The sequence below is a fragment of the Durio zibethinus genome, chromosome 13 (genome assembly GCF_047325235.1).
Source record: "Durio zibethinus cultivar Kanyao isolate XHJ-2024 chromosome 13, ASM4732523v1, whole genome shotgun sequence".
In the NCBI taxonomy this organism is placed as follows: Eukaryota; Viridiplantae; Streptophyta; class Magnoliopsida; order Malvales; family Malvaceae; genus Durio; species Durio zibethinus.
The window spans coordinates 17998925-18021174 of record NC_143174.1 but is presented as its reverse complement, the minus strand read 5'-3'; the positions used below and the strand labels follow the sequence as shown (position 1 = coordinate 18021174).

The 22250-nt window shown below is 29.7% G+C and overlaps 1 protein-coding gene and 1 pseudogene across 1 annotated transcript; both read right to left on the bottom strand.

Moving 5' to 3' along the window:
• Positions 1-3004: 3004 nt before the first annotated feature.
• LOC111302517 (putative L-ascorbate peroxidase 6) lies at positions 3005-4201 on the bottom strand. Its single transcript, XM_089742422.1, has 6 exons — positions 4180-4201; positions 3940-4059; positions 3706-3776; positions 3545-3587; positions 3353-3437; positions 3005-3092 (listed from the first exon to the last, which is right to left on the bottom strand). Exons 1-6 carry the CDS (start codon positions 4199-4201, stop codon positions 3005-3007), a joined length of 429 nt encoding a protein of 142 aa, XP_089598548.1.
• A 57-nt stretch (positions 4202-4258) lies between these two features.
• LOC111302516 (G-type lectin S-receptor-like serine/threonine-protein kinase SD2-5 pseudogene) overlaps positions 4259-22250 on the bottom strand; it is a 42312-nt pseudogene continuing 24320 nt past the window's right edge.

Genomic DNA, 22250 nt, shown 5'->3' with positions numbered 1-22250 from the left:
CTTTTCGAGGGACATCAAATGTTAGGACTTTGGTCCCTCATAACCTGTCCTATGTGAAAATTGGATGGGGAGGGACCATAGCAGATAATACAGGGAGAATAATAATGCTTTCTTCCTTTGTCTCCCCATCTTTTCCTTAATTATAACTTTTTTAAAGGAAAATAATAAACATATTTAAGGAAATTATCTCTATACCTAAATGGAAAGAAGAAGAAAAAAATCTGAATTGTATTAGGCAATGATTCCCACGTGCATAACCTCTTTTGACAGCAAATCCCAAAATGTTGATATAAAATACTACTGCCTGTTAGTTTGGAAGATTAAGACATGGGAGCAGAGTTTTACATATTTGAAGCTTAACTTAAGATCCTATGTTCAATTTCCGTTGATTTTTTTTATTTAATTAAGTTATAGTTTATTTGCTAATTATGTAATGATATAATCGTTAATTATATAAATATAATACTTGATTATGAAAATAATTTCAAAAAAAAAAAAAAAAAGTTGACTCAAAGAATTTAAAGTTTAACTAAGTTATTTTATGCAATTATCATTAAAAAATGACATTTAATTTATTTAAAGTTAAAATTACAGTATTTACAACCTCGTTCCTTTATCTTTAAACTAGTCTTTTTTGTATAAAAAATTGACCCAAATCCACAGGCAACAAAAGAGTCACAAAAAGTGCAGTACAAAATTTGGATGTATATCATTGTTTAGTGGCTTCAATTTCAGATGTGGTTCAACGGTCCAGCACATGCATTTTTTTTTTCTACAGTTTTATCAATGTCTATATCTCTCCCTCTTTATCTCAAATCTTTGTTCCTATTCTTTGGAAAATTATGCTTGATTATTAGTCATCACGGATCATATAACTGCGTTACATTGCATTAGTTGCATGTGAAATTTACTAGCCCTATGCTCCAACAGCGAGTTTTAAGAGAGTTTAGAGTTATAAGATTTTCAAGGTTCTTAATTTTAAATTTGATAATCTAAAACACAATATAATGATATATTACAAAAATAATATAAATAAAAGACACAAAGATAATACGATTTAAAATTTTAGCATAAATTATAAATAAATTTAATAAATTTAATAAAATTAAAAAATATATTTTATATTTTTTATGTTAGTACGAATTATGATATATAATTTTTATATAAAATTTAATATCAATATAATATTTTGGATGATACGATAAAAGGTTTACTCAATTAAAGTTTAGGCCATTTGTTTCTTGAAGATCTGCAAATTCAGGATGAGAATCTCGCTAGAAGAGCCCAAAGCAATCCCAAAGCCATTGAAGTTAAGTTAGAACTTAAATTTTGCTTGGCAGCACTAGTAGTATAGGCTTTATAGTCCTGGCTTAAAATAACTGCCATTGTAGAGCCCACTAACCTGAGAGACATTATCAAAGGCCTGACATAAGCCCAATAGCAGACATAAATTCGCAGTGCTGGAAAGCACAAAGAAACAGAAAGAGCCATGCACTGAATTGGCAAGCTTTATTTTCTGAATTAAAACATTCTATGGCTCCATTTTAAGGCGTCTTTAACTGCTCTCAAAACCTAATATAGAATGATAAATGACAATCCTTTTGATATTCATCCATCGCATCTAACAACATAAACACATTTCTTTCATATAGTTACATTATGTGAACATAGCTGTATCCTAATTTAATCAAGAAGACAAGAAACAAACACAATGTTGTTCTTCCAAAAATCATCACTTGCTTTTCCACATTGCACCAGAATTCACTAGTTTAATGTAAGCATACTTAAAATCTTCAAAGAACATATTCTGATTGTCTGCATATTTTGTGATCCACCTGTGGCATAAAATGAGCTCTCCTTTAGTTGAGTACACCAACGAAATCTTTTAAATGCATGCATGTGTTCTTCCCAAACGACCATCCATCCTTTGTCCCCCCATGTTGGCTGGCCAGCAAGAATTGCATTAAATGTTCTTTACCAGAGAACCCCTAAACCCAAATTAGGCATAATAATAACTCTATTGAAAAGAAAATTTCATGATACAGGGTAGCAACTAAATAGCAATTTAAGAGGATTTTCAAAGACAGACCTAAAGCATTCATCATCCTCCACAATGGCATGATCTGAAGGATGTCCGATAATGCTCGACATACCAGCTACATGCAAAAACTATAATCAGAGCAGAAACACTTATGTAACAGGACATAAATTATCAGCAATTCACTAAGTACTCAAAATAAAAGAAAGAGTCACTTGATGCTTTAAGCAAACGAGTGCCCAGCTCAAATCCTTATTATAGGCCACTCTTTTAGGTATCATTTAGCACTATTATTTTTGTGAATAAGTGAAGCATACAAAGGATAAAAGTGCCTTCATAGAAAATATTAGTATTAACTGGCAACTATGATTTTGAATATCTCGAGCATCAAGCATTTTTACAAAGCCAACATCTCAAGTCTATTGGATGGAAAACAAGGAAAATGATTAAAGGAAATAAAAGATATCATATGAATGAGTAGTGTTGAATTATGTACTTGAAGACTTCCATGGCTTCTCCAGAAGAATTTTGAAGTATGAGTTATCAAAAGTAACTGGACTTTGAAAACTTTTGCTGCCAAGAGTGTGAGCACCAGATAGAGCAACTAGTTCTTGTGCTGTGCAAAAAGAGAACAACATGCCATGTATTTCTTCAAACAGCATGTTTACAATTAAGTCATGACTCCATTAATTTCAAATGGATAATAGCTGTCAAAATTTCTTACCCATGTCTTTAAAATTATTTTCTATTTAACCAAAATTTTAAGTTCTTAATGGAAAAAAAAAATCAATTTTCAATTGGGAGGATCCATTCATTCGTATTAGAATATCTACATATCATGGCAAAAGCAAGCTATGTTGTGGATGATTTAAAATCCAGATAAAATCATGAAGAATTGATTTATCGATGTCAAACAGCTGAAAACATGGAGCACAAAAATGAAAAAGGATGTTTACTAGCAAAAACTCATGGGAAGCCGTTCCTTTGAAAACACTGATTTAAGCCAGAAGCATCCAGAGATTCTTGGGGAAGCTTTCCTTCAGGATCCAGCTCTCTACATTGAACTCTTTCCATCAGTAATGGGGCACTAAAATCTCAAGTGGATGCCACAAGCTGCACTGCTGCAGGGACTAAAAGTTAAGATTATCAGGTAATAATACAGAGTCAGGAAATAACCTTATACTCATTTAGTCATTTTCAACTGCAGTGTCGAGGTTTTATCTTGGCAAAACATCCTTAAATACCTAGTTAACCAGTTATCAAGTTCTGTTATTTAAGCTGTCTCATTCTATAAGGTCGAAGCTAGGTGCTTACGCAGAATCTAGTCTGCCTAATGCAACAGGGATTTTCGGACCTCCACAAACCGAAACTACTTCAGCTCCAACCACACCAATTATGTCTGCCCATGATGCCAAAAAAGGGAAAAAAAATCCGCAACATCTTAGCAGGGTAACAAACCATGATTTATGTCAAAATCTTTTCATCTGATATTTCAGAAAGAAAAACCTGATTGTATTGCATCTACTTCTTTCTTTGCTCTCTCTAGAATCTAAAGAAGAATGCATCCATTGAAGTGTTACTAGAATTTAGGAGGCAAGCAAAAGCCAAAAGTACATATAAATACATAACTTTTATCTGAAGTAGAAAGAGAGAAAAAAAGGGAATGCCTTGAGAGACTTCTTGAGGCCGGTATTTTCGGGTCTTTCGAGCTCATAAATTACAGAACCATTCATACTACCTGCAAGAACAATTAAAAATAACAGTAAATTCATCATTTAAAAAGCTTTTAATAAACAAACATTAACATGCAAGAAGCCAGAATTCAATTGGATTCAAGAACATTAAACCCAAACTTAAATCCTTCGAATTCCTATTATAAGTAATTTGGCACATTTTGAAACCCGAATTTTCTTCCATTTCTAAGGTTCCAGCCTCGTGAAATGCTAAACGAAGAACACCAGCAGCCTTTCCCTTGGTTACTATACTTTTCTCTTCCTTTATACGCAGATACTTACTCTCACCTGACCTTCAATTTGAATAAAAAAATACCGTTGACAAATTGAAAATTTAAAAGGTCAATTAAAAAACTCAATAAATTATAAGGATTTGTTTTTAAAAATTTTGCATTACTTAGAACTTACCGAACTGCCTTAGCTTCAACATTGTCAACAAATTCAAGCAGAGGAAGAAGAAATGGCAGCGTTGCTGAAAACGCTAGCCCTCCCCTCTTACTCAAACTGCAATGGCGAATTTTTCCTGTAATTCAGGACAATGTTTTTAAAATAAGAATTCAAAAAAGTGAATCCTACTTGTTTTTTCTTTTACTTGAAGCTGAGGTGTTGTGGATGATGGAAGAAGAAAGCCGCACAGCTGAAAGATAAGCATCACTCTTGCAGTCTGATGGTGCTGAGGCTGAGAATGTGCCTTCTCCACTCATGGTCATGGATTTAAAGAAAATTGAATAAAGGCGAGAACCTAATGGAGAAGACATCGGCGGCTCTGGAAATGGGGAGAGACCTAGCATTTGAGCAACTTTGGTCATTGACGGCCTTAAATGCATATCTTCCTGTATGCACCATAATGTAACTTTAATAGCAGTATAAACTCTCTCATCTTCCCCTTCTATAGCCAGCCGTGAATCAAGGATATCTCTCGGCTTCCCTTCTCTAACATCATAAAAGCAAAGGATGGCAAGTAAGATTTCTCTGAAGATTCTTCCAGGTCGAAGTTTTTTCTTCCACCAATGATTTCTAGCAGCAGCATGCCGTGGCTGTAAACATCACTCTTCTCTGATATTCCATAGTTTGTGATCCACTCATGTGCAAGGTACCCCCTTGTGCCCCTTAGAGTGGTGAAAACATGGCTTTGTTCTCGAGGCATCGCTTTGCCAAGCCAAAATCTGAGACTTCGGCTAAGAAATTGTCATCAAGCAATACATTTTCTGGCTTTATGTCACAATGCACAATCTTTGAATCCCAATCTTCATGGAGATAAGCTAGCCCTTTTGCCGTTCCCACTGCAATATTGAATCTTGTTCCCCAATCCAGCAGGGGTTCTTCTCTGTTTCTCTTGAAGATCCATTTATCTAAGGATCCATTCGCCATGTATTTGTAAGCAAGAAGTCAATAGCTTCCTTCAGTGCAGAAGCCTTTCAACCTGGCCAGGTGGAAATGATGGAAACTGCCGATAATACCAACTTCATCTCGTAATACTTTCTTTCCCTGACCAATGACTTCCAATTTCTTCACAGTCAGTTGAGTTTCATCTGGAAGAGTTACTTGGTATCCTGAGCCAAATCCTTCATGCCCAAGCTTAACAGAGAACTTATTTGTAGTAGTCCGAAGGTCATTGTAAGTGAAACGAGTTGGCATCCTAGTTAAACTCTCCAACAAATATCCTTTTCTGAAGTCTCATCAGGAGATTCTGGCATATTTTTCTTTTCTTGTAGTATTATGATAGAAAAAGTAGGCCAAAAATGACGAGTACTGAAGAAACAGCGATAATCACAACAAATGAGAAGCGTATTGTGCCTCCTCCATCCCCTCCACCATTTTCATTGTGTGACATCTTGACAAAAGCAACTAAATCAAACTGCTATTCAGAGCTTTGGAAGCTACCAACCTGGTAAAATAGGAAACAAGTCCCCCAGCTACTGTCATAGAACATAGCCATACACGAGCAATTATTAAGGCAAGATGTTTCGCAACCACTCAGATTAGTTTTTAAAGAGGGAGAAACATAGCCAAGTGCAAAATAATTAAGCCCAGTTTCAGCAATCTACAAAACCTACGGAATCCTTTACCTGACTGCAGGGAGAGGCAATACGTGTTTTGCAAGCGCCTGAACTTAGCGCTGATGGACACTGGCACTTGGTGTTGCCCAAAGGTCCTGAACAAACAAAATATGGCTTACAAGCTTCTGGTTTGCTGCACGGATCATCTAGAATTTTTGTTGTTCGAGAGGACCCTTCAGCATGGAGATTGAAGAAAGATATAAAGCCATCACTACCTAACACTGTAATCCAAGTGGCATTTGCATCAATAGGATCTGATATTTTAAATTGCCACAGCAAGACTTTGCTTGCATCAAAGAAACTCCAGGAATTCGCATCAAGAGTTGCTAAAGTGACCTTATCACGATTTTTGTTAATGTTTCTTCGTGTGTCCTTTCCCATGGATCAATAGGGCTGTGGAGTTGAGTAACCTGCTGAAAGAGGATCATGTCGCTAGACTTGATTTTAGCTCAAGTTACTGGGGCTAGGATCTCTTATGAGTCTCATTCCTTCGCTAAACTCCTGGTTCGAAATAAGCTCATCGGACGGATGAGCAAAAACAATGCCACATTACTCTGCAGTCATTCCCTTAAAAAACCAAATTTCCTGAATCCTGCAATACCTTAGCAGAAACTCCTTTGTCATTGTCCGCTAATATATATATTTTTTACAAAATTATCTAATTATAAAAATATAAAAAGATATTTTAAATTATCTATACAACGCTATATTAAAAGGATCCCCAAAGGATCTGAAAGAAACTTGATTTTTTTTTTTTTTTGCATGTAAAATAAAAAATTTTCAAAGGATCCTGAACTTAACATCCGGCATCTTTTATATTAAAAAAATTTTAAAAATCTTTCATACTTGTCTTTTGTTTTAATTTTGTAAATTTTTCGTGTTTGAATTTATTTTTCGTGAAGACACAAGTGGCATATTATCACAAAAAAAAAAAAGGAAGAAATTAGGGAAGAAGGTTTAGGACTTTTACTAATGGACAGCAAGCTTAAGAAGGATATCAAAAAAGGAGGAAAGGACACTGATAGTGAAAGAAAATGAACAAAAAAAAGTAGAGCAAAAAAATCCATAGAAAAACAGAATTCAATTTTTTTCTTCCATTTCTTTATCTCTCTTCTTCTTAGACCCTTCCTTTCCTTTTCCTTTTTTTTCCATGTTTTTTATGCTATATGTTTTTTTGTTTTTCTCCAAATTGTTGGGTTTTTATTGAGAAAACAGAGAAATGGTGATAGTGGGGTGTAGTGGTATCCATACATGAAGGCTACCCTTATTTTTTGAATAGAAAGGTGCATTGGACCACTTACGAGAAGAAAATGGACAAGGTTAAAAACTGAGTTTTGTTGTTTGATATGAAAGATGAAAAGTTTAGAGAGATGAAGTTGCTGGAAAATTTGGTTGATGTGATTCCCATGGAGTTGTCTGGGTATGCTAGTAGTGTTTGAGCACTACTATATTTCATTATTTTATTTCTTTTTATGATATATATTTTTAATTTTTTATTGTTTATATGAGCTTTTAGTTTATTTTATTGTTTTATTTTTTGCAGGAAAAGACAATAATTTCAATTAAAAATTTCAGATATTTTAGTTCTTTTAGAGCTTTCTATTTTGTTGTTCCATGCTATATCCTTTTTATTTAAAATTTTATTATGTATTTCCTTATTTGATGATATTTTTTATTTTATTTTTTATGATATTGTAAATATTTTAATTTACTTCTATTTGTTTAAGATTACATTTTGTTTTAGTGTTTATTTGAGAATTGTCTATCAACAGATTTAATATAATGAACTCAAATGTAGTAAAATAAACATAAAAGCCTCTACTTGGTTGCTCTATTTTTGGCAAATATATCAGCAAAATAATTTTTTTTATGTATCATTTATCAATTAAACTTACAATTTATTCGTAAAACACCTTCAATTATCTAATAACACATAAAGAATGGTTTTTTCAAAAGGCGCATAAAGAATGACTTTATTATGACAAAAATTTTAAAAATGAATGGTCATTTAAGAATTACTGAATTAGTTTCCAAAATAATATTAGAAAGTCAAGGCTAGCAATAACTTGCAAGCCATCCTTTATGGCCCACAACTCAGCAGTCATGCAAGTGATATTGCAAAATCTATTTGAAAAATAAAAAATGAAATTATCATTGTAGCACTAAATCAAATCTCCAGTACCAGTAAGTCCAAAATTCCCACATCTATCTTTACTTAGATTAAGATAATTTTTTTATATGATTTCAATTGCTATCCTTGATTGATTTGTTAGTGTAGTTCTCGAAAATTAATTTTATTCTTTGTTATTTGAATGCACCATATTCTTGAATTAAAGTGTGTTGATTTCTTTTAATCAAATATTTTATTTTTAGTTTTTAATTCCATTTTGAATTTATTGCTATACTTAGCTATATTATGGTGAAGGGTACTAACATAAATCAAATTCAAAAACTTTCTTTGCATTGCTTTTGACCTTCATGTTACTCAATATATACTACTTGGATTTTGTTACTCATTTTGGCCAATATTGAAATGATATTATTTTGGTGGCTGTAATAGTTGCATAACTTTATTTATTGTTCAAGTTTTTTCTTCTTTCCATTTGAATTGAACTATTATGATTGATTTTAATTATATGAAATCTATACATTCAATCTTTTTTTTCTTCTAGATACATCCTATAACAAATCTAATACATGCCATAACATATTTTATCAACTGTTGCTTTCACAGGTTATTACCTAATCTCATCAATTTATTTTTTCTTCTAATTCCAAATTGATTTTTTTTTTTTGTTGTTTATTTTGGTTTTTCCTTTTGTAGTTGATAATTTGGATTTTTTTTACTTTAAAGTTTTACAGTTATAATGAAAGTCCTTTGTAATAGTTTAATTTTTTTTTTGGGTCAAATTTGGGTGAAACTTAAATACATATGGCTTGCCCACTTCATCTTAATGCTTACATTGTTAGTCATTTTTCTTAATGCTTACATTGTTATTCATTTTTTTTAAGGACAAATAATTTGGTTCATCTTAGTACTTACATTGGTCTTAATACTTACTTTGATCTTAGTTTTTCTATATTTTGGACATTGTTCTTAATATGGACTGGAAATATATTTGAATCAAATTGTTTGTTATTTTCTTAATACTTACATTATTATATTTCTTTGATAATTTATTAATAATTTTTTTTATAAAGAAAAAAGTCGCAGATAAGCAAGGGCATTACACTATTTAATATAACATTGACCATACTCATAACAAAAAATATAAATATAAAAATATTTATTAAATATAAAAAAAAGAAAAACTTGAGAAAATGAACAAATAACGAAAGCAAAAAAGAAAAAGTGTTGGCACATAACATGAGCAATAATTATTTTATTTTGAAAATTTTATATTATTAATTTAAAAAAAAACAAAAAAAAAATAAAATAAAGATGTGCTATTAACACCTCCGGTAATATTATTTTTTAAAAATTATTAAATAAAACAGTAAAAGCAACTAAAAATATATTTTTAATAATAACATCAAATAGGCCTAATATTTTTAAAAAATTTAAAATATTTTAAAATATTAATTAAGAAAAAAGGAAAAAATTATAAATAAGGAAAAAAACTAAAAAAAAAATGCAAAAAAAGAATTAAATTACTTGACATGTGTTATATCTATGATATCAAGTGAGATAGTAAAAAATAAAATCTAAAAATAATTTATTAAATTATAAAAAATAAAAATGAGAAAAAATATGATTGAAAAAATACACATAGCGTACTATTAATATCACGTGAGTTTAAAAATATATAAAAAAATTTAATTAAGTTCTATTAAAAAGAAACTATAAAAAATTTAGTATCTAATAAAACATTTGAAAAAATAAATAAAAAGGAAATACGCTGCCAAAATTTTAAAAAAAAAAAATCTAATAAAAATAAAATAATTGGATCTTTCAAATTATAATGGATCCAATTGAAATAAAAAACTAAGTACATAAAAAGTAAAAAAAATGGACAAGACAAATAAAAAAAGAAAAAAAATTTTGTGGGTCTGCTTTTAAATTTTATAAAATAAAATATAAAGAAAAATTAAAAAATAAATTAAAAATAAAAAAGGATCACACGAAATAATGAGCCCATTGAAAAATAAAATACATTAAAAACAAAAAATTTTAAGTCAAATAATGAAAAAAAAAAGCCCAACGAAAAAAAAAAGTAGATCCCTATCGTAACGGTTTTGAGATCGTCAGACGTAAAAAATTTTAAAATCAAGAAAAAAAAAAGAGTTGTCACAATTTTTTTTTAAGAAGTGATTGGCCATTTAAAAGTTTATCTTTTAAATAAAATTAGAAAAACGAGTTTAAAGTTTATCAAAAGATAAATTTTTGGTCTACGAAAATAGCTTCTAAGTTTAAGAGTCGATTACGTATGGGGAAAGATTAATACCCCATAACACCCATAAATCAGTGCAAATTAATTATGCGCTATTTTCAGTGTTGGATGAAATGGTTTTAATTTGAAATTTAATAATAATCCCCTTCATTTAAAAAAAATAATATTTTGCTAAAGCTCTTTATTTAGAAATATTGAAAAAATCTTTAAGTTAAAGAATTATCTTAAAATTCTCCAACATCTAAGTAGAATTTAAAAATAACTTTTTTCACTTAAGATTTTACACAATATTTCTTAAAATAAAATAACACTTTTTATAGAAGATAATTATTAGTAATTCTCTCACATCTAGGCAGAGTACTAATAATTATTTCTTTTGAAAATATTATTTTTGTTTTATTTTATAATATCATAATTTTAAAAAAATGTGTTGCCCTTGTTTATAAAATATTTTATCATCAAGTAGTAAATAAAAATTAAAGACAGAGAAATGCAAACAATTGCCCCCAAAACATGATAACATATGTATGCCTATGAATTTATGTAAAGTGATAAAATGCAATTTTAAAGTTTGGTTCTTAAGTATAATGAGACCACTCTGACTTTTCAACATCTAAGCAGAGCTTAGGTATGACTGTTTATATTTAAGATCCCATTATACATATTTTTTATTTATTCCATTGTTAAAGCGAATTAAGGCTAGCATAAAAGATATAATGAAATAAAGTTTCTTAAATGCCCTATCATCTAGATGACATTCGAGAACAAATTATTTTGAATTAGATTTTCACATGTATCCTTAGGATTTTGCATCGAGTTTTTAAAGTTTGAATGATTTTTCGATAATAATTCGGGGTTAAGTGCCAAATTTGAAATTTTGGATTTAAAAATTTTGGATTTCAGGGTGTGAGATTTTGGATTTTAGGGTTTGACTTTAGAGTTTTAAGGTTTGGAGTTTTAGTTTTAGGGTTTGAGATTTATAAGCTTAAGGTTTTAAGACTTGAAGGATTTAAGATTTTGATTTTAGGGTTTGAAAGGTTTAGAGTTTTAGTTTTAGGGTTTAAAGGGTTTAAATTTTTTATTTTTTTTAAAAAACTAACATCTCTAAAAATTCATAACATGTAGACGAATTTTCAAAAACAAGTTCGATTTTTATGATCTTCAAAAATTAATTAAAATTTTTTATATATATGTTATAAATTTATTATTATTATTATTATTATTATTATTATTATTATTATTATTATTATTATTATTATTATTATATATTTCTTTACATTTTTTTTATAATTCCCCAGCATCTAGATGAAATTATTTTTAAAAGAATGTTTTGATTTCCTCCAACATCTAGGTAGAGAAAAGAAAAAATTTATTACTATTATCAATCATTTTTTATTTTTATAATTTTTTGTATTTTTTATTATTCTCTTTTATTTATTTATTATTATTATTATTATAAAAAAACAAAAAAAATTATTCTAGTAAATTTACTCATTTTATTATGCATAAATATTAATAATAAAATTTAAAATAAATATAATATATAAAAAATTTTAAAAAAATTGAACGGACTGGTTAATGGTCTAGTTAACATTGGTTTGGGTCGGTTTAATTGGTTCCACAGTTCAACGGTTCAGATTGGTTTTCTAACGATTCAATACTGATTTAATTGGATCAATTTTAAGCTAAGGCAGAAACGGATCATGAGTCGGGCCTACAAACCTCAAGTTGGGTCAGGGATAGCACGCAGATCCTTTTGTTTTGCTAAAACGACATTGTTTTGGCCTTTTTCCAAATGACATCATTTTGGGTTTAGTTAGCTTATATATAACCCTTTTTTTTGTTTATTTGAACCCCTCTTTCAAAAAAAAAAAAATCTTCTTATCCCAAACAGAGCCAAAAAAAGAAAAAGGTAGGTCGTCAACAACTGCACCGACTGCCATCTGTTCTATTGTCGATGGTTGTCGATTGTTGATCAGGTTGCTAAAAAATCATAAAATTTACCCACAAACTCCTCTCACCTTTTTCTTTCCAGATCTGGACCTAGTTTTACCTGAATTTCATCGAAATGTCCTATATCGCACCTTAAGAGTCTGGTCAAACCTTTTCTCTCTTTTTTTCTTTTTTTAACTAAAAGCTAAACTGATTTTTTTTTACAAGAAGCCTTTAATGCTGGGTTCATCGTCGGATCGAGGAGGACAGTGAATTTTTTTTCTTTCTGGTAGTTTTTTTATTTTTATTTTGGGGTGCGTCTCTTTTTGGTGTTTGTTTAGCATGGGGACTGTAAGTAATGGAAGAACTTGGCGGGCTAGAGATGGTATTGTAAGATGCATAGAGGCTTAAGGTTTAGATGTGAGAGAAAGCTCATTCTTGGGGTGGATTTTTCAATCAATAGTGGGGTTGTTATCTAGTAATGGTTGAATGGGGTCGATGCTTATGGGTAGAACGCAGAAGCTCCAAGGGATAGAGGGATCGATGCTTCCTTTGATTAGAGTTGAAATTGGTTTTGTAAAGATCTAAGATTGACAGGGCATGGGGCTTTTGGTGTGGTGGTTTAGAGGTGCTAATGAGGCTATAGTGCTCTAGTAAGGGGATTAGATAAGGGCTGGCAGTGGTGACGTGCACAACATTCACTAGCATTAACCCCCTGCTTTTTGCTCTTTTATTAGCTTATTATTTATTTTATTTATTTGTTTGTTTTTTGTATTTTTTTAATATTTAATTAATAAATGATATTTGATAAATAAAAACAATAATAAAAATAAAACAACAACAGGGGCTTAGGCCCGAAGAAAAAATCGTGCTTTGGCCCGCGAACTTGATAAAACTAAAAAATTTAAATCGAAATCCGTACAAAATTAGTGTCTACAATCCCACTTTAAAATATTTTGTAATTAAATTATAAAATTAAAAATATATGTAAAAAGTTAAAAGTTTAAAGAAAGAGTGAGCTCTATTAAAAAAAAAAAATGCTATGATCACACTTGTTAAAAATGTTTGAGGAATGCTTGCTGCAGTTGATTTAACAATCACACTTCAACACTCATGCATTTAACGGTCCACGTAACCTCACTTTTTTCTCTCAAAACTTATTACTTAAACTTTCGATAAACAAAATCTAATCTCAGTGATGAATCATAAGAACATCACACTCCACAGTAACAGCGCGAGAAGTGAAATCAACAAAATGTCTTAAGATGCGCAAACCCTTGGGCCATCCTGAATTTTTCCTTGTCTTTGACCAAGTCAAGCTCATGCTCCGTCTGTGTAATAAAATTCCTTGAGAACACACTGATAGAGTTGCTATTGAATTTACCTTGAGTAAACATAAAATCCCAAACACCAAAGTCAACATTCTTTGACAATTGTAGCCCACAAGCCTCGAGCATTACCAATGATCACTGCCAAACAGAATGGGTGTGTTAAAGGCAGTAATGATGCTTCATGTTAGGATAGGTGACTAAGATAGTAGTGGGATTTTTATCGTTGATAAAGTCAAGAAAATAGAAATGGAGTTCGGTAAGTTTCTCCCTCAGAGAACATAAGGCTTGCTATTGGAGTAATTGTTAGGAATAATGACTCAAATCCCATAGGAGATTTGTTTAGGATTTGTTAAATATTACTTGATGCAAAAGAAGAATTCTAAAAGAAATGAGATTTTTAATAGGCAAGTGTGACTTGTAAAAGAAAAATTTTTAAAGGAGATGGATTCTTAATAGGCAAGTTTGTATGTTTATAAATATGTGAAATCTCTATAGGATTAGGTATGAGAAAAAATGTAAGAAAGTTGTAAAGTTTTATGAATAGACACCCCATAAGACTATTGAAGATTTACGTCTTATGGATGTATACGTTTGTTTGTGAGTAGACTAGAGGAGACTGAAAGGGTCCACATAAGTATAATGTATGGAAGCATATAGGTATGTGATTGGTTGTGTTGAAATAGTGCACATAGGTATGTGTTTGTTTGGGTTGAGAATACTCTATAACTTAGAAGAGATTAAAAAGGTTTATGGATATTGATTGTTGAGTGATTGATGCATTTTGATATATGTTTTAACTCTCTACAATTAGTGGATCTTGTTTTTCATCCGTGAACGTAGGTTAGTTAGACTGAATTATGTTAAATTGTTGTCTCTTGTGTGTTTGATTAATTATTTAATTTCACTTCCACTAGTGTGATTGGATTCGCTTCCGTTGGTGTGATTAAATTAAAGCTTTTTATCTAACAAGTGATATCAGAGCTAAGGTAATTCCTAACAGTAGTAACCTTGGCAAGGCACCATGCCAATGCAGAGAATATCAATAATTTTTTAGTTGATTAATATTTTTTAAATTAAAAAATAAAAGGCAAATTTCCTAAAATACACTTTTATTTTTGTAAACCCAACACAAATACAAGGAATCAATCAAAAAGTAACAAAAATTTTGAAAAAATGGAATAAAAAAAAAGAAAGAATATGAGTTTATTGTTTGAGAGTTGGTAGCAAAGTAATTTTTTAGAGAGAACCAACAACTTTGTTTTTCTTTTTTTCTTTTTTTTTTTTAATGTGTGGTCAAGCTTTTTTTTTTTTTTTTATGTGGTAAAGGAATAGTTTAACCTGAAGCCTAAAATTTTCTTTTTACTTTTTTGGTATATAAGCATGGATCTTTCTTGATTAGCAACTGAATAATATTGATTGTAAGAAAAAGAAAGTTTTGAAGGAAGATGCAATCAAGAATGAAACGATAACACGCTGTCAATCTATCAAGAAGCAAATGAAAATAAAATAAAATAAATAAAATAAAATAAAAAACTTTGAAAAAAGTAACCTGTTATTGAAAGTTGTCGGTCTAAACTTTAAAATGTGGGTAAATGTGGCTCTCTAATAACTTAAGTGTTAAAATGCAATGGCCAATTCAGCTGCTGCTAAAATTTCCAAAAATGTTTTTATAATAAAATATATAAAATTTTTTTTCCAAAATGAAGAAAAAAACTAACACGTGTAACCTTAAAACTAAAGCATTTATATATAAGATTCGCATGATACTCGAGCGTTGTCATGGACTCATAAATTATCAATTCTTTTTTATTTTAAAAAGATAGAACCCTACAACAAAGAAGAAAAGAGAAAGATTGGAGTCAAATCCCAACCTTATGTCTTCTTGAAGACATTTTTTGTCATTAAGCTAAGACGTTGAAAATATAAATTATCAAATTTACTCTTTGGCCGATTATCTTTTTTGACTAAAAAAAAATAACAAAAATAACAAAACTAATAATTAAACTAAAAAAATATATAAATACAATCTTGGGCTTTTAAATTTTGGATCTGATATTCAACTTCCCAATCAAGGCCACTTAAAATTCAAAATCCATTTTGATACCAAAAAATTTTTCAAATAAAATGTGATGTTTTCATCTAAAAATTAAAATAAGATTTTTTGAACTATTTCAACTAAAAGGATACCGACCTAAAGGGTTTCACTAACACTCAACATAAATAAATTTACCAAGAAACATCCATGGAAAATCAATTGCCTAAGCAAATATAAGTAGATATTAGAAAAGTGCCATTACTTTTCTAGCCACTTGCCATTAATTTATATATCTATAACTTGTTTTATAGAAAGGTTAAAGGGAAGTCCAAATAAAAGACTTCATCTTTTTCTTGTAAAAAACATAATCCAATAGCCCATTATCTTCACTTGTTTTCTCTATTAAAGGAAGACCAAATAAAAGACATCATCCTTCTAAAAATGGCAACATAAGTTAAAAAGAACAATTTAAGCAGGTAAAATAACATGCATAAAGAGAAAACTTGTAATATCCATAACTTGTTACATAAGTTAAAAAGAACAATAAGTTATTTTATATTGCATTATATTATTGGCTATGGTGATACCTTCCAACTATTTCCCATCAATAGTAGTTGCAACTAAGTTGGCTTTTCTTTATGTGCATAATTTATTTCTCTTATCAACTTCGTCTAAATTACCTTTCCCAAAAAACCATCTAATTATCATTAACAATAATGCAAATTTACAAAGAACTTAATATGCTTAGAAGCTTACCTAAGCATATTTAAGAGCCATTTTCAATGTAGAAAGCTATTCAACAAATTCCACATCTTGTGAGTCCCAGGGGGATTGCATAAGGCCAAACTTGAGAGCACTTGACTATTGGCTAGACAACAACAAAATTTAATGGTCTCAATCTTTGTGTGGTTGAAGAAAATCAAAAGGCGTCCAAACCGACGCCACAACTCACACACTTAAATTCTAAAAGAACAAGTATAGAAATTTCAGCTTAAATGACCTTTAACTTATCTCTTAATTCTCTACCATCTCAAAAACCCATTCAATTAATTTTAAAAAAGATTAAAAATAATAAATAATAATAAAAAAAACTAACCATCAAGACTTGTTAGCACCAGAGCTGAAACTATTCAAGCTATCGATCAAGCCACTAATATGTTATCTAAAGTTAGCTGTAGAGGAGATGATGAGTGCCTTTTTCTCTTTGCCCCTTTGCATCTGTCTACCGAACCCTTTCAAAAAATTTTGTTTTGTTGTCTTATCTCTCTGAAACTAAGCTTGAGGAGTGGTATTCCCATCCTTCTCTCCCTATATCTTTCGTGGTACACCTTCTTTTCGTTATGCCCTTGTTTGCTCTTTTTTGTTTGGATTTCTCTAAAATTTTCTTCTCTTTCATCTACTTTTTATATCCAAACTCATCTTATCTTCATAAAACAAAAATTGAGAAAGGATGGAAGACAAATGGTATGAAGTATTGTTGAAGAAAGAAAGGATGAAAGGCAGATGGCAAGAAGAAATAGAGAACAAAGAAAAGATGGAAGGTAGAAGGCGTTAAGTATTAGAGACGATAGAAGGGTTGGTAAAGGAAAGTAAACTTACCCATTTCTTTATTTTTTTTTAAAACCAAATGGTTAGAAAAAATAAAAAAACAGAGGAAAGTTAACCAAAAAAAAAAAGAAGACAAACGTGACTCCTCACTTCTACTTACCAACAGTCAATTATTTTATTAAAAAATAAAAAGATGTAAAAAATTTTTTAGAAAAAGAAAATAGCCATTGAAACGGTAATTTTTTTTTTTAAAGAAAAAAGTAGCTAAAGTTTATACATACTCAAGGTGAGAGGAAAAACTTTAATCCTAATTTTGACTTGATTTTTATTTTTAAAAAAACATCTTAATCTGATGCCAAACTTAAAAAATATATATATATTAGATTGGATGAATCAAACTTATCATATACAAATTTGTTGTCATCTCTATCTTCATTAATTATTTTTAACAAAAAACTAAATAGGATGCCACATGTACACCTTTATTTAAGGATGGCAATGGGTAAATTATATATGGTTTATGATCTCCAACTTCAACCTAACTTTTTTTAATAATTCAATTAGATTTTGATATCAAGTTATGATTTATTAATACTCGATTCTGGTCGAGCAAATATATGTATAAACTGTTTTCAACTTAAATTGATCTAAAATTAATTTAATAATTTTAATTAAGTATAATCTTCATAAAAAATTATTTTTAAGTAAATTAAATATTAATTATGCATAAATTCAATATTTATATTAAATTAAAAGATTGAATAATATATTTATTGATAAAATTTATATAATTATAAATTTAAATAACTACTAAAATGATTTTTTATATATACTCGAAGTAAGACGAAACACTCCACTCTTAGCTTCAACATTTTCTCAATAAAAAAAAATTACTCGATCCTGAATTTTAAAAACTACATCTATTGGATTGGGCAAATTAAAATCTATTGGATAGGTGTTGTTTTATCATAGCCACCTTCACTTAACTTTTTTACAAATTATATCTAATTAAAAAAAATTAAAAAAATAAACTCAAAGAATTTTTATAAAAAGTCAAAACTCGATCCAATTTTTTAAAATCAAATTTATTAGCCTGGAGGGAATTGAAACCTATCTAATGCAAGTTAGTTTATCATCCTTTCCTCCATTGATTTTTTCTTACAAAATTTATCGAATTAAAAAGTTAAAAAAATAAAAAATAAGCAAATTGCAAAAAAAAAAAAAAGGTCAAATGAGTGTCATATAGATTTATTAAATTAAAATAATGAACAACAACTGTATTAATATAGTGTATATATATTTAATTAAATGAATAACTAAATATATATTTTTATATATACATAGAGCGAGATGAACATTATAAGCCTATCTTCAACCCGATGTCAATTTAAAAAAAAAAAATCCTTGACCAAATCCCTAATTAAAAAATGCACTTATTAGATTGGGTAAAAAAATTTATAAAAACCAAAAAAAAAAAAAAATTGAGATGATATGTGAACATCTCTATAGGTATCTTTTTTAAAAAAAAATTATCTAATTCAAAAAAATAAAAAAAATTATTTTTTAATCAATAATATTAAATGAGTTTCACACCATTTTTAAAAAATAATTTATAAAATATATAAGAAAAATTAAAATTAAAATTAAAAATTAAAATAAAATAAAAAACAAAGACTGTCATGTGATAACCCATATAAAAAGTCAAAGTAAAGTCAATCTTACTAAAATTTGTAGTATAAATAAATGAATACATGTATCATAATATCATATAAATCCAATGAAACTCCCCACTATGGACGTATCTACCTATAAGCTTATTGGGGCAGTTGCCCCCACTGAGTTCTAAATTTTTTTTTGGGTTTATTATAAAAAATCTCAAAAGTTTTAGATATTCAAAGCTTTGCTCCAATTAAAATCTTGTTTATCATATTTGCCCCCACTAAATTAAGGCTCATACAAAAACATTTTATTTTTTATCTAATAATTGAAAATTTACACGCAGAGTGTTAAGCAATTTCATTGTAACATATATATATTTATATATATTTTTACTTTGTAAAGAATGAAGTAAATTTCTTTTAAAGAGTTGAAATGGTTAAACTTTTAATTCCTCCTAATAATTTGTTTAGATTGATACAAGGGGATCTTGTAGGGATAGTGAGACTTGGAACTTGTATTACTTAAATGATTTTAACTATTTTTTAAAACAGAAAAAATAAAACATATAAACTATGAAGTAATAAAAAAATTAATTATCTTTAACTAATATAGATTTTTTTTTCTTTCATTCTTCATTTCATTGTATGTAAGAACAAAGGCATTTCTTATTCTCCAAATTATAATGAATAAAAGTAAAAATAAATGATAAGTAACGAATTAAGAGTAAATAATAAAATTAGATATGTTAATTTTTATTTCATTCTTTCATGTATCATATCCATCTTTAAAAAAATTTTAAGTAAAATTTTATTAAATTAATATATGTGTCTATTATAAAAGATAATTTATCTAAATAGTGTTTAGGTTATCTTTGTCAAAAATTATATAATAAACTTTAGCTATGCAAATTTTGTTTCTATTGCAAAAAAAAAAAAAAAAAAAATTACGTACAAAAAAATGTTATATGTGCAAATTTATTTGTAATTTTTAAAATTAATTTATATTTTAATAAAAAAATTTTGAATTAACTTAAATTATTTGTCCAACCCAATCATAAATCCTGGCCTAGTTGCTGCTCCACACGTAATTCCGAGCACAAGATCACGACAAGTCAAGGTGATTGCCGGTTCACAACGGCTTTCCTAGTTTCCTTGGACATTGGCTTCCGTGTCTCAGCGCTCTGGTCTCTCCGTTTTCATGTTCTCTGCTAGGGTATCGCTTCAATTTTTTTATCTAATGAAGGGGCAAATAAGAAAATCGTGTTGATTGAAATGGTACGAAAAGGACCAATGTCTGGATTGCTTCCCTTTTATAAATCATCTTCAAGGCATAAAAGGAATCGTAGCAGTGAAAGAATTTTAGGAAATGGGAAGTCAATTGAATGGGATGATGAATTTAAGAACTTATGCAATTTTTCAGTTGTTTCCAAAGATTGTACTTCTGTTTCTTGGGATGCTTCGTTTAATGTCTTATATGCAAGTAATTACTTAATCCTGTTTTTATTTTAATTCATTACTAGGTTGAAAAATCTTTTGGATTTTCACTTTGGTATTAATTTTTTTTTTGTTGGAATAATAAATATTGGGAAAGAATTATGAAATAAAAAGAGTAAATTGGCAGTCGTAGGGAAAGTTTGGTTGGATTCGACAGAGCTGGTTTCCAAAATGGGGTGTTTTGATAATGAAAGAAAGCTTCTGGTCACGTTAAACGTTGATGGTGCAATCATCGAATCTACTCTTTTGGTAAGTTTCAATCGCTACCTTTGTTCGTTCTTCTCCATCAATTCTTCAGCTAGTGTTGTTTTTACGAGGTTGAGCACAAACAAGGCAAACACCCTTTGGATTACCCAAAGAATTTTCCAACTCATTTTGCATTGACTCCTCTCTATTTCAAATATTTTATTTCATACTTTGCTCTGTCAAGACTCAAACAAAGCTTTGAATATTTCATGTTAGTTTATCTAATCACTTTTGTTCGTGCTAAGTTTCGAACTGAGGGTCAAAACCTTGAAATCATAAGAAAAGAAAGAAAAAGAGTAGTTAAAGGTAAAGACAGAGAGTGCTCATTGCGTTTATACTTTGATGCTCAAATTAGAAGTTAGTCTAAAGAAGGTCAAAAGGAGAGAAAAATAAAAATGTAAGAATAGAATGGGAATTGAATAATAGTACATGGATATCTCTATTTATAGATGAAAGGTGAGGGGTCTGTGGGGCAAAATAGTGACGTAGGCGAGTTGATGTGGCATTGTTCATGTTGGTTGGCCCAAAAGTTCAAAAGGCCCTTTGTTGTTTGCTGATAGTCTCTAATGAAAAAAATGACCAATATGCCCATTGGACCTAAAAATACCTCTAACATATTGTCCCCCTACCGAAAAACCTGAGTATCAAATTGGTAGGTGTTCAATTGAACCTTTTTGGTGTGCGTATTTGCCAATCTAACCTCAATCTTGTAAACGTGGGTTTTAGAAAAGTCATGCCTGAGATCCGACCTCACGTTGCCAAGGTTGAATGTTGATAAGGCTAAGGTGAAAGTCAAGTGCGGGAGGCATGTGACTGTTATTAAGTTTAACCTCTGCCACCCTAGAGTATGCCGATCTGGCATATTAGTGTAGGTACTAAGCTTGATCTTGAGCATATGCTTTGAGTTATACACATAGCCGATCCGTTTTAGGGTTACCTAGGTGAATACTTTTATGTTAGAGAGGGCCGAGGTTAAGCCAAGTAGGTTTAAGTGAATTGGTTTTGCTTGCATATTTGACATGAGACTTATGTCTTTTCTTAGAGTTGACCCCTATATCTAGCGTAGGAATGACTTAGCAATTAGTTTTTTCAATAAGTTTGACCCGGGTTTTACTACTGATTTAGTCAGTTTGAAGGGGTGAGATGATCGATTTGCCCTTTGAATATATGAAATTTACATTTAATAAAGAGATTGGCTTTTGGACAGTAAAATATAGAGCTAGAAAGGTGAAAATACTCTCCCTAATAGTAGTTCAACATGTGGCTTGATTTGGGGTGTTCATTTGATATGAACTTTGGCTATATAAATGGCCTGTTAGGGCCTTCATTTTTCACCTGCTGCTTTTTTGCTCTTAATTCGATATGTTTTATCCAACCTAAAAGCTCTCACCCTTTTTCTGACTTAAAAGTTTTGTCTATTTTATCCATTCTTCTTTTTTTGATTTCGATATGTTTTTTTCTCCCTTTCATAATGTCTACTAGTGCAAGCTTTAGGGATTTAGGGAGTTTTAGGGTAGTTCAAGTCGACTTAATTATGGGGATGACAATGATAGAGTGCCTTTAGTCATTGTAGGGAAAAACTATAGGTGAATACCATATTGGTTAAATCCATTGTCTGAGAAATAATAGAAAAAGGTAAAAGACAATGCTCATGCTAAAGGAGAGTGGGTCTTTCAGAGCATAGACAAGCTGTGAAATGTTATCGACTTTGAGCTTGAGAACCCTCCAATTCCATTTTCTATCTTTCAGGTCAGTTCAACTTCACCAGTTGACTTTTCTTCTTC

What these genes read in the sequence shown, in the direction of transcription:
- LOC111302517 (XM_089742422.1), bottom strand. Translation starts at nt 4,201, where the DNA reads ATGTTGAAGCTAAGGCAGTTCG. An exon ending in GTTGAAGCTAAGGCAGTTCG is followed by an intron (nt 4,060 to 4,179) that starts GTAAGTTCTAAG and finishes ATTGAAGGTCAG; the next exon opens with GTGAGAGTAAGTATCTGCGT. An exon ending in TTAGGCAGACTAGATTCTGC is followed by an intron (nt 3,093 to 3,352) that starts GTAAGCACCTAG and finishes AGTTCAATGTAG; the next exon opens with AGAGCTGGATCCTGAAGGAA.